Source organism: Drosophila suzukii, chromosome 2R (assembly GCF_043229965.1).
Source record: "Drosophila suzukii chromosome 2R, CBGP_Dsuzu_IsoJpt1.0, whole genome shotgun sequence".
In the NCBI taxonomy this organism is placed as follows: Eukaryota; Metazoa; Arthropoda; class Insecta; order Diptera; family Drosophilidae; genus Drosophila; species Drosophila suzukii.
Window position 1 is genome coordinate 11,298,982 of NC_092081.1, and position 15,001 is coordinate 11,313,982.

At 37.7% G+C, this 15,001-nt stretch overlaps 1 protein-coding gene and 1 long non-coding RNA gene across 2 annotated transcripts; both read right to left on the minus strand.

Moving 5' to 3' along the window:
* Window positions 1-2,717: 2,717 nt before the first annotated feature.
* Window positions 2,718-4,754, minus strand: Ir48b (Ionotropic receptor 48b). Its single transcript, XM_065863600.2, has one exon. It carries the CDS (start codon window positions 4,752-4,754, stop codon window positions 2,982-2,984), a length of 1,773 nt encoding a protein of 590 aa, XP_065719672.2. The 3' UTR covers window positions 2,718-2,981.
* Window positions 4,755-7,832: 3,078 nt separating this feature from the next.
* On the minus strand, window positions 7,833-9,422 carry LOC139352563 (uncharacterized). The gene is made up of 3 exons (XR_011603787.1): window positions 9,256-9,422; window positions 8,566-8,719; window positions 7,833-8,501 (listed from the first exon to the last, which is right to left on the minus strand). It is a non-coding gene; the product is annotated as an uncharacterized lncRNA (long non-coding RNA).
* Window positions 9,423-15,001: the final 5,579 nt, after the last annotated feature.

Here is a 15,001-nt window from a genome sequence, read left to right on the forward strand (position 1 = left end):
TGAAAATGATAGAGGCTTGAAACGCCAGCGATGCAGCGACAATTACCTGGCCATTTCAATTAGCCGGCTTACAAAGTAAAAAAAAAACAATAGGTGGGGCCGAATCCATCGAGTCAATCAGATATCGATATCAATGCCGGACCAGTCCAAGCTCTCAATTGTTGTCGAGGCCTTTTGTCTGCTCCTCGCAGGTGATTTACGGTGTCGCCCTGTCTGGCTGATAAAAAAAGTTGACGGATCAGGAGCAGACACATGGAAATGGGCGTTCGGAAAAGTGTGGTAACCGGTGAAAGGAAGCGAACCTGTACCAGCGGGATTAAAGTGCATATAAGACTTGGCAAAAAATAGAATACACGAGGGAAATAATCAAAAATTCCCTGTTTTAAATCAAGGTTTGCCTTTAAAAGTTGTTTAAACTTTTTTTATTTTATACAAGTTATATGAATACCATTAATTTAACAACAGAGGAGGCATCTTGGTAGAACTCGCAGAAATTGCTAAGGTCTTACCTATTACCAATTTAAAATTTTTAAGAACTATGTTCTTATATTCTAAAACAAAAATGATATACCATATTATTACTTTTACTTGGTGATCTAAATTGTATAGGCAATTTTAAATTAATATATACATATTTTTTTTATTAACAATTTAAAGCCAGTATATTATATTAAAATTAAATTTATTTAAAAAAGTGCGCTGGAGACAAATATAATATAATTAATTTATACATATTATTAAACTGCTATTTCATCTGTTTTTTAAAAATATGGATTAAATAAATAAATTTAACATCGTGAGGTAACGCAGTACAAAGTAAATGATGGCAAAACCGTGAATTTCCTTTACTTACCCTCAATCGAAAGGCGATTTCAGGGGATTCCTGCAACACTTGCCATTTATCGCCCTACGCAATCTTAATTAAAAGCCGCCCCCAGATTAAAACAAATGTTTACTTTAAAGCCGATACGGATCGAGCAATCACGAAATCGATTCAGTTCGATTCGATTCGATTCGAAGCGCGTTGAAAACACACGAATTGGGCAATTAAAGCGGCTGAAGGGCGAGACTTTATCGTTGATTTTTGCGATATGGATGCGAGGCACGCACATGACCCTCCCACCCATTAAGAGGAGTCCTACAAACCGGGATATAAACTGGTTGGCAACTCCATTGTCTGGAAACTGTGCCACACACAGCAAACAATGAAGCACAAATAAATTTTATACCAATTCCCATGTAACCTCCTTATATAGATTGTATTAAATACTGACATAACTTTCATATTTAGTAATCAAACACAAAATAAAATTTTAAAATTCAAATAAACTTTTTAGTTTAACTATCATTATGTTTTAAATTTATATTCAATATTCATGTACCTTTTTCTTTACATAAAATAATTAGGTTAATAGAAAAGTATATTAAAAACAAAAAGAAACACATTCATCATGTAACATGTATTTTAAAAGAGGTCAAATTTGTTTAGTAATTTTAAAAAAAGAGCCTACCAAAATCAAACTTATATTTTGTTTCGGACCCTTTTCTTGCAGTGCATAGATAGCCCATCATTTGGCTGAACTATTTCGTGTCCCAAATCAGCCGACTTATCTTCTGTTGAAACTCCCACTGAGTGCATTCCAGGCCATCCATACTTATCCTTGGCTATTGCAACTCCTTTCTATTTTTTTTTTTATTTGGCCATGGCGCCGTGGCATAAACTTTATTGTCGCCACATTGCTGCTGCATACTTAATGGCGCCACAGCGACAAAACACACGAAAAATGTGCCATGTTAGTGTCAACGAACTTTAAAATGCCCTGCTCTGAAGAAAATCCACCCACTCAGGGGGGCGGGATTTTACCCACTCTTTTCTCCCTGTCCAGAAAATTCCATTTTCGGCAAATATTTGTGCAAGTCAGCTCCATTTTGGGACAAGTCACCCCTTACTTCTCGGCCTGATTCTTATTTTTCTGTTATCATTCGGACTGCATACAATGGGCTGGGCAAATTGCTTAGAGACTTGGCTGGCAAATGTTTTGGAAATATCTCAAGTGCTATTTATTTTGAAGGGTTCCAGGCCAGGGTGGTTTCCATTTGGTGGTTTTATGGGGTGCCTGTGGGTGGATTTTTGGATGCTGCCCCAAGCTGCGAAGCAAATTGGGCAGATAAGCATTGTCATAAAAATATGATCTTATAGCTCACCTGGCTTTCGTGGGTAAGATGATTTTTTCTACTGAAAATATCTATTTGGGAGTAGTTTTCTTATATATAAAGCCAGAGTATTTACTCCTAGAGAAACCAACTATGTTTGTTTTAAATGCCGATTTTGGTGTTCTTTATTTTCCATCAAGTGTACCAATGTTACTGTAACTGTATAAAACCAAGAAAAATAAAAGAAAAACCACAAGATCTGAAAACAACATATAAAATAGCAAAAAGTTGGCATAAAAATAGTTTTATTAGCATTTCGAATTCCTATTCCTATTCCTCAAATCCATGGAACCAGGCCTTACTAAGATGATATTTGAGGAACCACTTTCTGCTCAGGGGAAAACCGGCTAACAAAAATTAAAAGTCGATGGGTATCCGCCGAAACTTTGGATGCCTTAAGAATGAATGTTATGGTGGGTCAATCAATATTTAAAAAGCAGTTAAAAGTTAGTATAGTGTTCGTATTAATACAACTTAAATAATCCCTAAAAAATTATTGTGCAAAAGACTTGTTATACCTTTATAATATCAATTTGAGCATTATAGAACAAGAAAGATTATTAGGTTAAGGACAATTTTTGATCTGAGTTTTATTTTCTTTAAGAATCACTTTTGCTAACCTTTTAAATATTCAGAGCAAGCCTACAAGGACTGGTAAATTAATTTTAGGAACAGCTTTACAACATCAAGAATGTGAGAAAATACGTAAAGCAGACATCACAACATCAATCCGTCACTCAATCAACATTATCATAACCGCCTCATGGTCAACCGGTACTCGTCCCCATCTTCATCTTGCACCCCAGGAATCTCCTCATGCGCCAGGCCGTCATCTCGATGACAAAACTCAAAAGGGCCAGGATGTAGCCGAGGGCCAGAGCAATTGCCGGCATGACGAAATAATCCACATTCAGCGGCTGGGCCTCCATATGCTCCGTGATGAGAAAGTTTAGATAGCCCACGCGAACTGCCTCGTAGTCGGCATCCAAGGCCAGTTTCCTCGTAAGACCGCTCTCGAAGGCCCAGTACCAGGCGTGGCCCAAATGGTGCTTCAGAAACCATCTCTTCCGCATCGGGATACCAGTGTAAAGGAACGAAAAATCGATAGGAATCCTCAAGAGTTTCGGGTGCTTCAGGAACTGCTGTGCATAGTCGTATAAGGCCATTCGATCCGAGAACAGTATATAGGCATAATCCTGATCGAAGCGATTTCTATGCTCCAAGAGAGTATGAAAACTGACCGGTTCCATTATGGAAGCAAGTATCTTGGGCATGTTGTATTTGGCGAATAAAATCTGATCGTACGGGTCCACCATTAGGGTTATATTACTTTCTACCAATGCCTCAAAGGTATCGATTTGCTTTTCGAAAACCTCCGAGATCAACATACTTTTGAGCAATCCCAGATACATGGTGGAGTAGACAAATCCGGCTATGAACAAAACTCCAAAGAGAATGTATCTTTCTTTTCCGTGAAGCTCTTTTAAGTAAAATCCACTGAATAAAAGTGAGCTGAATACCTCGAGAAGATGTTTACTAAGGTCCCATTTTCCACTTCTTAACCAGTGTATTAAGCTCAGAAAGTTGACCACCAGCATTACGTAAGCAGCCAAACATAGCCACACACTCAATTGAAATGGAGCCGTAAGATATCGATAGGAGTGTAGGGGTTTTGCATGGGTCACGAAAATATTCGCCGAGGCTATCCTAAATCCATGGGTTAAACTGAAAGCCGCGGGATTTGCTGCCAGGGCATCGGCACAAACATCCACCGATTCATTGCGCAAATGTAATGTACAATTTCCAGGAGAATTACTCGGCGTGAGAACTGGCACGAAGCTGCCATTCCTTGAGGCAATAAAAGCCCGTATAAACTTCATGTAGAACCCAGCAAATACCCTCTCACCCCAGCGATTCTCGTAGAGCATAGAGCGCGGAACGTTATTGTAGGCTGCAACTCGAACCGGATAACCATATATGTTTCTAAACGATCCCCTAATGGATATATAATGCTTTATGGAAGTCTCCTCTATCAGCAGCTCGGGAAATATGATTTTGTGATATAGTTTTTCATCATAAGAGGTATAGAATAGCAAATTCGCGTAACCTTGCTGCCACAGGTGCCTTACAAAATTGAACCACTTGGTTTCCCTCTTCAGATATACGGGACCATCTATGATCAAAATATATTCAGCCTGTTGAAAATGCAAGTCCAAAGCGTGAAAGAAATTATAAGGCGGTTCTTCATTGCCCAAGATCATAAAGAGTTTGTTATCAGCTCCTAAATTATACTCAAGTTGGGTGACGTTAAAGGATTTAATTGAGCTAAAGATCATCAGGTTTATGGGTGGCATATGTCGGAGATACTTGATCTCGTATTCATGTAGTATATCTGTTCGGTTGCAGTACAAAAAGTTTGTAGATATGAGAAGACGTTTGTTTAGTTCGTTTATAATACTATTGAGGCCTTGAGTCCTTAAAACAGAAATCGCAATAACTAGCAGAAGTATGAGAAGTTTTGAAGATTGTTGAAGTATCATCTGAAAGATAAATAAAGGGGATAAATACTTGAAATTTTGATCTAAGGTAGACAGAATGGTTTGGCAGACAGATATGTAGAATGGCGAGGTGTAGATGAAGATCTGAATAAATTAAGTGACTTGGATAGACTTAAAATAAAATGGTCATCAGTATAGAATTAGTTGTGATCCTAGGACTGCAAACATTCATAAAACATTTTTGTATATGGTTGCTAAATTTTTTTTTTGAGATTTCAAAGAGTAAAGTACCGATAAAAATATCAAAGTATGAAGTTACTGAAGTATTTTTATTAACAATTTACACCTCCAAAGTTACGATTACATCTGTTCAAATTCCATTTTTCGGCAGTCACGATTACTTCCGCCTTTGTACAGTTCTTTTCGCAGTCTCGAACTCAATTAGCACCGACGATTGATATGAATATACATGGATGTACTTTGTCTAATCGATTGCCCAACCTTATTGCTTATAAATATTCCATTCCACCTGATTGAGTCTGGGGCAATTAACACTCCAACACGATCCCACCCACGCATCCTCGGCGGCAATTGGGCCACTTTACTGGTACATTATGATTTACTGATATTTATGAGTATATTTAGCTTATCCATTCTCATGCGCGTGCAAAATCGGTACTGATCGTGTCAATATTTTCGCGCAGAGACAAAGGAGCAGTCATGGGAAGCGGCTGCCATCACGAAACCGGCAAGTGAATGGAAAATCACAAAGTCTGCATCGCCATTTTCTCTCTATCTAAATATAGCAGATCCATTCTGGCGCCCATCCAATCAGAGATCAGTGGGGAAATCCCCCTCTATATATATTCTTGCTCTCTTCTGATTTGTGGCGCCTGATTAACGGTTGTCAGACATTGTAATGGCTAACTACTGTATCTTTTGGGATCCGCATGACCGATGTGGTTAAAGCCTGTGAGTAGGGTTGGCCAACTGACGCGCTGAGATGCGTGCTGAATGACCATGCCCATGCCCCACGGACATCTGGTGGGAATTGAATTTGAATAAGCCGGCTCTTGGGCCCGTTCAGTGGGTCAATGTTCGGGTGGTCTTCGCGAAAGTGGTAATTAGCGAGGGCTAATTATAACGGTATGAGGTGAAGGATCTCTGAGAATAACAAGCTGTCGGCCAGTTTATTTTGGCATTCTGTTTCCGTTTAAATACACGTCAAAATAAAAAATCTCGAGTTAAAAAGAGCAAAATGTTAAAAAAAGTATCAAGGTTGTCTTAACAATGTTGTATTTTATACCTATATCTGATCCATCTAAAAAGCCATTAAGAGTTTAAAAATATACCAAGGCGGTTTAAAAAAATGCTTTGTTTTGTGATTTGTTTTGATAACTTTTATTATAATAACATTATTTATTGAAGTTATCTATTCATTAAATTTTTAAAAATAATCATAATCATGGTGTATAAATTAAACTTAAATTCCAAGTTGCTTGGCTACAATAATTCTTGTAAAAATAAACGTATATTTTTGTAAGTTTTCAATTAGTATTCTTATTCTCCTCCCATTAAAGTTCTTATATATAACTTCTCTGCGTTTTCCCACATCTCGCTTCGGGCTTTCTCAGATGACTCATACGCACAGTAGTCCACCGACCCATTCCACTGGCAATAAAGAGCAAATAATTAATAAGATAAGAAAAAAGCACTTGCACGAGCGCAAATCCAGCCCGAGGCTGAAGGTCAAACTAATAATGATTTAGATAATCAAAGAGTGGCAGAAACCAAGGAGCTGGGGCCAGGGCACCACAGCACCAGACCAACTGCAATGCGAAGCACTTGAACCTGTTGCTACCACCGAAGGACCCCAAAGGCATCTGATTCTGCTGATGAAAACCAAACAAAACGATCGGGGAGCGCCGTCGCGGATGCTTCACTGTGCTCCAGTGCAGACTGTAGAGACGGCAGAGTCTGGTAGAGTCGGCTCATCCAGCCGGCCAGACCATAAATACCAAAGGGTTACGCCTATTTTTACACGCAGCCGAGTGCATTTCCTCGTACTTGGGCCATGAGCGCACAAATATTAAAACGATGCGACGTGACAGATTACAAAACGTTTGACACCAGCGCCAAAGCCGCCAAGATGATGCCCCCAAAAAGACGAGTGAGAAGAAGAAGAAAGGGGGTCCAGAAGACTGGGGCCCAGAAGAGGGAGCTGCAGAAGAAGCTCGGGCAGATGAAGCTCGAGCGGAGGCCAAAACTGCAACTGCAGTCAAGCAGCAGCCACTTGCCACACGACGATGACGAAGACGAGCATGCTGATGCACAGTGGGCAAAAATCACACAGAAATTGGATGAAAATTATTTTAAAAAACGGTAACAAATACTAGCTTTGGCAAGTTAAAGTTTGCTTTACATAATATAAATATATAATTCTAAATTTTAATAACCAAAATATGGGATATTACCCTTTTAACTATAAAAATATGGTATACTTCATCTTATTATTCGATATGGCAGCTAGAGGAATAGTCCCCCGATCAGCAAGAAGATTTATCCTGATCAGGGTATACATTAAAAAAATTTTTTAAGGTGCGCAATTTTAAAAACAGCGGAATTTGTCAAATTTGATCTGACTATTACCTTCGGAGTTATAGGATCTTCGATACAGTAAACAAATAAAATAGAAAAAAAAATTTTAATTGGGTAGTTCTAAAATACCTGTAGGAGGAGTACTATACTCTTCTTTAATTAAAATTAACAACAACTTTGTAGTTTTAAAACTTCCATTACAACCGTAAAGGTAGCTTATTATACCCGTTACTCCTAGAATTTTGTAATTTTATTTATTATTTGGAATTCCCCGAGCAATAAAATATTAATATTTTTAGGTTTACAAGACAATGATGGTTTGTATTTGCTTAGAAGTAATTTTGCCAAGTCCAACATTATTGATGCTCTTCAATTAGTTTTTTAAAACTTTATATCATTTTGATAAAATAAAAGTGTGACCATCTGTTTTTTTATGTCTAAGAGTGGCTGTAGTTTTATAGAAAGCAATTTAATATGTGTGAGATTGCTATTTGTTGTATCTTTATAGAAGGTCATAATCCAATAAACACCAAACCACTGTGCATTGTTGCAGTCACGAGTTTGGCTACCACAGCGTGCACCACCAAGCGAAAAGAGTAAATTGCCTCCAGGCCATGGCTCCTCGACTGCAACTGGGAACTTGGAACTGGACTGGGATGGCTGAAGATGAAGATGAAGATGGGTATGGGGTAAGGGTCTATGGGTATTTTGGACAAGAAGGGAATATCGGAGGAGCTCCGTGGAGAGCGCGCGTCACAAATTAATTCGCTGATGGCGAGCCTGTGTTGGGCTGTGCTGGTCTTGTTCAGTTCTGGCCAGATCGGCATGATTCCCACAGTAGTCCCTTTTATTTGTGGAGTGCTCTTGAGGATCTGCTCCTGCTTGTCTAGTTCACCTGCAACGGAGCAGCGGTTAAATGCGGAGGCCGTATCTGTGTTTGTTTGCATCAGTATCTGCGTCTGCTGCTGCGTCTGCCACTCGTGAGTTATGTCAGTCAGTCAGACAGAACAGAACGGACTGGACCAAAACCAGACCAGAGGTCCTCTCTTCCACTTGAGCTCGCAATTTTTCTAATTCACATCCCAGGAATCCCAGAACCGAGCATCTAGAATCCAGAATCCAGAATCGAGTATCCAAGATCCGAGAGTCTCGCAGCGGGCGCATCGCGTAATTGACTTGGAAGTTATGAACCTTTAAATGTGGGATCCCAGGATCCTCAGTCGAAACCATGGTCATGTAATTTTAATTTTCTCACTTGATTGCCCCGCAAAGACGGCCAGCCGATTGCCATTCATATGGCCATTGGCTCCTGAACTTGGTTAACTTGGCTAACTGGATGGCCAGATGCTATATGCAGTCGCACTTCAAGCTGAGTTGATTAGTTTGCCAGGTGGGGGCGGTTTTCGATGCTGAAAGATCATCGTTATCATGGGAAAACGAAAGGGGAAACGAGTTACCATTCCGTCTTTGGGACTTAAAGATTAAAGTCAAACAATTCAACAATTTGTTTGTTTTAAAACTTAAAAAGATTTTTTTCTATAAGTCATTTATGATTTTTTATAATCTTATTGTTTAAAAGACCTTTATTAAGAAAGAGAAAAAACATTTGTTTATGAGTCATTTATTTGTCATGTTTTAAGTAAAAACTAGGTAGTATTAAAGTACACTTTTTATAACATGCTTTTAAGATTAAAGTCCATCCGAAATTATATAGAATGTGCGAAATGAATTAAACGAATTCTGCGAATCCGGAACTAGTTCTCTATAATTGGTTGGGATTTTTTTATCAGATCCGGATAGATCTTAACTTTCGTAAAACTTCGCACCTAATCTTTCTTTTCTCTTCACATTCTTATAAAAAAAATGCAAAAATCTCGTTAGATTTGGTTATAGTCACTAAACCTTTGCACACCTGTTCTCTATATTTGCTTTCGGTGCTAATTACCTTTAATGCCAAAAAGTTTGGAGCGAAGTTCCCATGTCAGTAATCAGAGTTCACTAATTAGAAGAGGAATGCATGCCAGACTTTTTTTTGCGGGGACAAATACAAATTTGAGTTAAATATCAGATGGATTCACAGCGTGACATTCGTCAGCTCGAGATTTATGCGGATTTCGAGCTTTGGGCTTTCGGTTAGTGGGGTATTTATAAGCGCGAAGAGATTTTATAATCCGGTGTCGTTGGCTGTGGCACTTCGCACTTGTGCGAAAATTATTAATGCAAAGCCCCGAATATTTCATTCAGCGTTTTCAGGCATTTTTGGGCATCTTGGCCCACAGCAGCTGCCAGTGCTTTTGGAGCTATTGGCTCAATGAATTATGAGCCCGCTTCTTATGAGCATGCAAACAGCATCGAAGTTGTGGGTGTCATGCGTTGTCCGGTTAATGAAAATGTTTGGCTTTAACTCGGGTTTTTTGTTATTTTCGGTCTACTCGGAATGTGTGTATTTTCACCCGCCTCTGTTTTTTGTTTGTAGGTGGGAAACGTCGACTTATTGCGCATCAAATTACAAGAGGCGATCAAAATATTTGCCCGTGGCATCTCAGCATTGCCATCCACATGTTCATCACGGTCTGGTGGCATCTTTGCCTTAATGGCCTTGTAATGAAGCGACTAGTAAGCTAATGGCTATTGTTGGAGGTGTATATTACCACATATTTAGATGCAAACTAGGAAGTGTCTCGTTTTCGGACAGGTGGAGATATCTTCGAGCTTTGTTTGGAAATAACTTTCTTATGTCTTGTGGAAAGCGTAAATAGATGGAAACCAATGGTGAACTATATAACTAAGAATTTTTTACATTTATTTTTTATAAAATGTTTCAGATATAGCAATTACTAATTTTAATATAACTAATTTCCTTTACTTCGTTTTACTAATTAAATATTTGGATAACAATCTAATCAAATATTAATTCATTTTGTGTTATATAAGGCTTTAAAAGTTTAATTTGCACTTGTTTAATATTTGTAATTTGTTCAGTCAGCTTTATTGCTTAGCCTGAAAGCTGTTAATTGGTAAGTTTATAACCTCTTTGGTGAGGTTTATAATTTTTTACGTTGATACTTTCACATTTTGACAAAGGTTGTAATAGTGTGAATTTAGGCGATACGAAACATTTAAGATCCCAGTTTTAACCTGACCTACTTCGACCAAATCTTCTTTAATAAGTTTCTAATAAAATCATTTTACCTGGTCATTTCAATGGAGGAGAATCCCTTTGTTAGTGCGAAAACCGCTCGCCAATTAGCAAGGCATTTAGAAACACATTAACCTCTTCGCCTTGGCCTTAACCTTTAGCCAAAAGAGCGTTAATTCGCAGCGAAAATATTAAAAACGCAAATCTCGATTTGATGATGCTGATTCACAGAAGTCGTAAAATGTCATAAATATAACGTATATAGACTGGCGCCAAGCCGCCAGCTCCAAATTAAAAAGGCTATGTGATTTTACCAATTTTGGGGCACACGCGTCTCCACTCACTTATTTTTTGGTATGCATAATCCCGGAATTTATTTTAATACTTCTGGGAAATGACAAACATGAGCACATTTATTTGATCAATTTTTTATAATTCAAATATGGCTACTTAAAGCTATTTTTGTCTTGTGATTTTTACGCAGATATCCGTTAATTGACATTTATAAATTTGTATATGTATGTAAATCTCTTCAAGTCACAAAACATCATTGTTTTCACATTGGGAGTTCTCACTTTAAAGCTGGGGGAATTGTTAATTATTTGCTCAAATACACGTGTTTCAGGTGCGGAACTCAGGCTCTGACAAATTTCGAAATTTGTCAGCCTGTTTGATTAGAAATTTTTGGGAAAGTGAAATAAACCATCCCTTGCAAATTCAAAATTTTACATATTATAGGGGTAACTCGTTTGTTATCTCAAGGGATCAACAATTGTCTGAGGTCTTCACTGTGTACACTTCATTTGTTAACATTTGCCAAGCTGATATGATCGGAATTAAGGATCTAGGAACTACCACAGATCTTGGAGTTTCAATCAACCCCCTTGACAGGATCGATCAGAAGTCAGCCACGCGTTAATGTTAACAGAAGTTCCGATCACTTTCACTTTAAATGTAAACTCAATGAGGCCCAACGCATAAATTAAGGGAAAATGATCACTGGGGTGAGTGAAAACTGTGTGGAAAAGGGGGTTGTCTACATTTTCATTAACGAAACTCTTGTTAGTGACCAATTCGATTTGACAGTTGGCCAGTTCCGAAGAAGACGAAATACGGGTGCCCCTTTTTCGGTAATTAAAAACGGGTTCCCATACCAACAAAACCGAAAACAAATGTATTGCACATTTTGGGGTTTAATTGAATTTGCTGCACACGAAAGCAAACAAAACTGGAGACAATAAAGGAGATATTTCATACGATATGAGAAGCGGTAAATTGGGGGACCCTCGGGGCCTCGAAAGAGAGTTCCGTCGATTGATCATGTGTTATCCTGCGGAGCTGCACTGTCCAGCAACCTTAACCCATCAGCAACACCATCGGCGTTGAAAGGTTAACTCTGCACCACTTCACGTCCAGAGACAATCGCTTACAGTTCCCTGGAACGCGGAGATTGCTACGCTTTTAATACCCTATAATTTATGGGGATTATTACATGTTTTTAATTTCTTTGAATTTTTAACAGATCTTGAGAAATATGTTGGAAGTGTTGAAAAAACTATTTGAACTATGAAAAAAGGTTTATAAAATAATTTTAAGAATTATATTTTTAAAAAGATGTATATCTATAACCAAAACAAAATATTTAAGAGAAGCAAATTAATACAAGTTTATTTCTTTAAAAATATTAGGTTCAAGTGTTCCTGTTGTTGTCTTAGAAAAATATTTAAAAAAAATATATGGGTTTATATTACCTTCAACAATAAACGCTTAACTTTATTTTAGTGTCTTGTAAATAATACTTACTCAAAGCAAGAACGTCTTAAATTTAAAAATAGTGTTTAATAATTTTTTAGTTATAAAAGCCATTAAAGGTTAAAAACTCCTTGGCAAAAGAGCATCCAATAATGTCATACATTAATCCCACATATTTCGCATTTGCCTCCTTTTGTGCTTTACTTATATATTTTTTGCAGATCGTTTTTTTACCAACGCCCACCGTTGGCTTTATTTTACCTTTGGGCCGCTCTTGTTGTTGGTTTTTTCGCGTTTATCAGTTGAGATCAGGCGGCGGTGGTTCGGCTTTAGGTTTAAGTTTATCCTGTCTGCCTGTGGTTTTGGTAGTTTCGTTTCTTCTCTTTTTTGGGGCAGTGAATTTTAATTAAAATATTTCTCAGGGTTTTTATTTTCTCTCAGCTTGGAGGGGCTAAACTCCCGCCTGGGCAACCAAAAAAAAGGGGAATTGTCTCTTGGTCGTGAGTGTGACACATTTGCATCAGATATGACAAGCTCGTCTCGGAAGGACACCCACAGACTCATAAATCAGAGTAGCGCGTTTTGCTTGGAAAAACAAGTTGAGAAAAAAAAACAACCCAAAATTGACTTGTCAGGACACCTGACATCCTCATAAATATTTGAATTCGTTTTCTTTGTTTTCCGCAGTCGTGAAGATTTTACACATTTTTCTCGTTTTTGCCATTTTTTCACTTTGACGCGACATGGCGCCACTGCCTTTTATGCCCCGCTGTGTTGGCCAAAAAAAATAAAATAAGGACCGCATTGGCACTAGAAGAGAAGAATCCTATCTATGATTATGCAGTTATGGCTACGTGGAATTCTCTGTGCGGTTGGATATATTTTTATTCCATAATCACAATCTGGGTGGGACGACTAAAGTACCTTGACCAGTCGAAGAGGTGACCTGTAAAAAGAACACATGTTATATTTATAATTAGTTCCAAACTCTTTTCGCACGCTTACTGCTTATCAATAGGTCTTTTTTGGGTTCCCTAACCACTTGAGACTGACGACTGGAATTTCTCATCAAACTTGTTGATTTAATGAATTTATCATTGTCGTTATCAGTTGCTAATTTTCTTTTTTAGCGTTATTTTCATTGTTTTGCAAATCACCAAACTGTCTCATAAATCTTCATTAAAATGTTGCTCCATTTCTTTTTATTTGGAATCGGGTCAAGTGGATAGTGCACTGTGGTCTTAAGCTCAAATAATTAATTATTTATTTTTGCAGAAAGTAGGGAACGTTGAAATCTTTATAATTGTAAATAAATCCAAGAAGGTAGGTAAGTACTTCCACGGTACTCACTAAGATGAAATTGTAATTTCCAATGTTAATTTGTAATACTCTGAATTTGTATATAGTAAATTAATATATTGTTTTTTAAACTCTAGAAATAATTTTTTAATTTTTGTACTGAAATTTGTATTTTGAATCAAACCCTATAACAATGTTGCACAGCATGTTTGATATCATACCAAAATGTTAATAACATCTGGCTTAAAAACGCACTGCTTGGCTTTGTCAAAAGTCGCACTGCTTGCCAAGTAACAGAGCTATGTTATTCCCAAAAATATTCAACGACTTTATCGGATGTAAAAGCGTGGCTAATTCCCTTTATCTATTTCATCAGATTTATTGGGCGCCATAAGCCTAAAATAATACGTGATAAACAAACAGTGCGTCCTATCGATTATTCTGCCATTTCATCATTGCTCTCATATATCATCGGAATTCTAGAGCATTCAAATTTCACCCCTAATTGTGCGTCCTAAGGCATATGCATAACTTGGAAAACATTAGCAAAGTATATGACACCATCAAATATTCGTGATCACTTTGGCATTTTTGATAACCGGGAGCAATGCTACTGAATTTTTCGGAGCAGTCTACCTTCATTCATGGCTAGATGTTTTCTCAAGAGTCTAGTGCTCTAATTGAACCTATCACAAAAACTTGTGCAGTTATCTAGGTAACGAGTTAATTGGAAATTGAAACATGAGCAAAGTCCACATGGGCTGTTGTTCTCGATTTCGGGGGAAGTTCCCCTTTGATATGATCGGGGGTCTCATGGGTTATTCTGCGACAGATCATTGGGATGCTGACGTACTTATAACTAAACATTTCTGAAAACTAATAAAATGGATTATAAAGTATAGTTTGGCACAATAGCCACAAAAATTTTGTTGATCAAAAAATATTTCTAATTGTTATTCATGTTTTATTCATTTGACAAAAACAGAATTTATTAGCCAAAGGAGTTCGATTAAAAATAATGTCTCTTTACTTACATCTTTTTAATTTCTCCTTTTATTGACCGAAATAAATATTGCTTAATTTAATCGGTGTACGATTTGTGCTTTGTTTTTGGGTCGTTGGCAACACACACAATTTGATTTACAGCATGATCAATAAAACTGCCTGATACAACTGGCTGGCTAATCGATCAATATCAAAATGCAGGGGCAACTTTGCTAATGGCTCGCCAACTGGACCTTGCCCAATATCGTCTGGCATTTTCCCTGGCATTTTTCGGAATTCGGAATTGGGTGGGTGACTAGTTTTATTTTTTTAAAGTGGAGCAGGTGGACGCCACCTAGAGATCATTACTGGTCGGCAAACCTAGTTCTTCTAAATGGAGCAAACATTTCAAAGAATGACAAACGCAAACTTGTCGGTCTCCTTATTTATGATCACTGCAGTTTGGTGGGTGTTTAAAATGGATTGTAAACTGCAAAAAACAAAGCATACGAAAGCT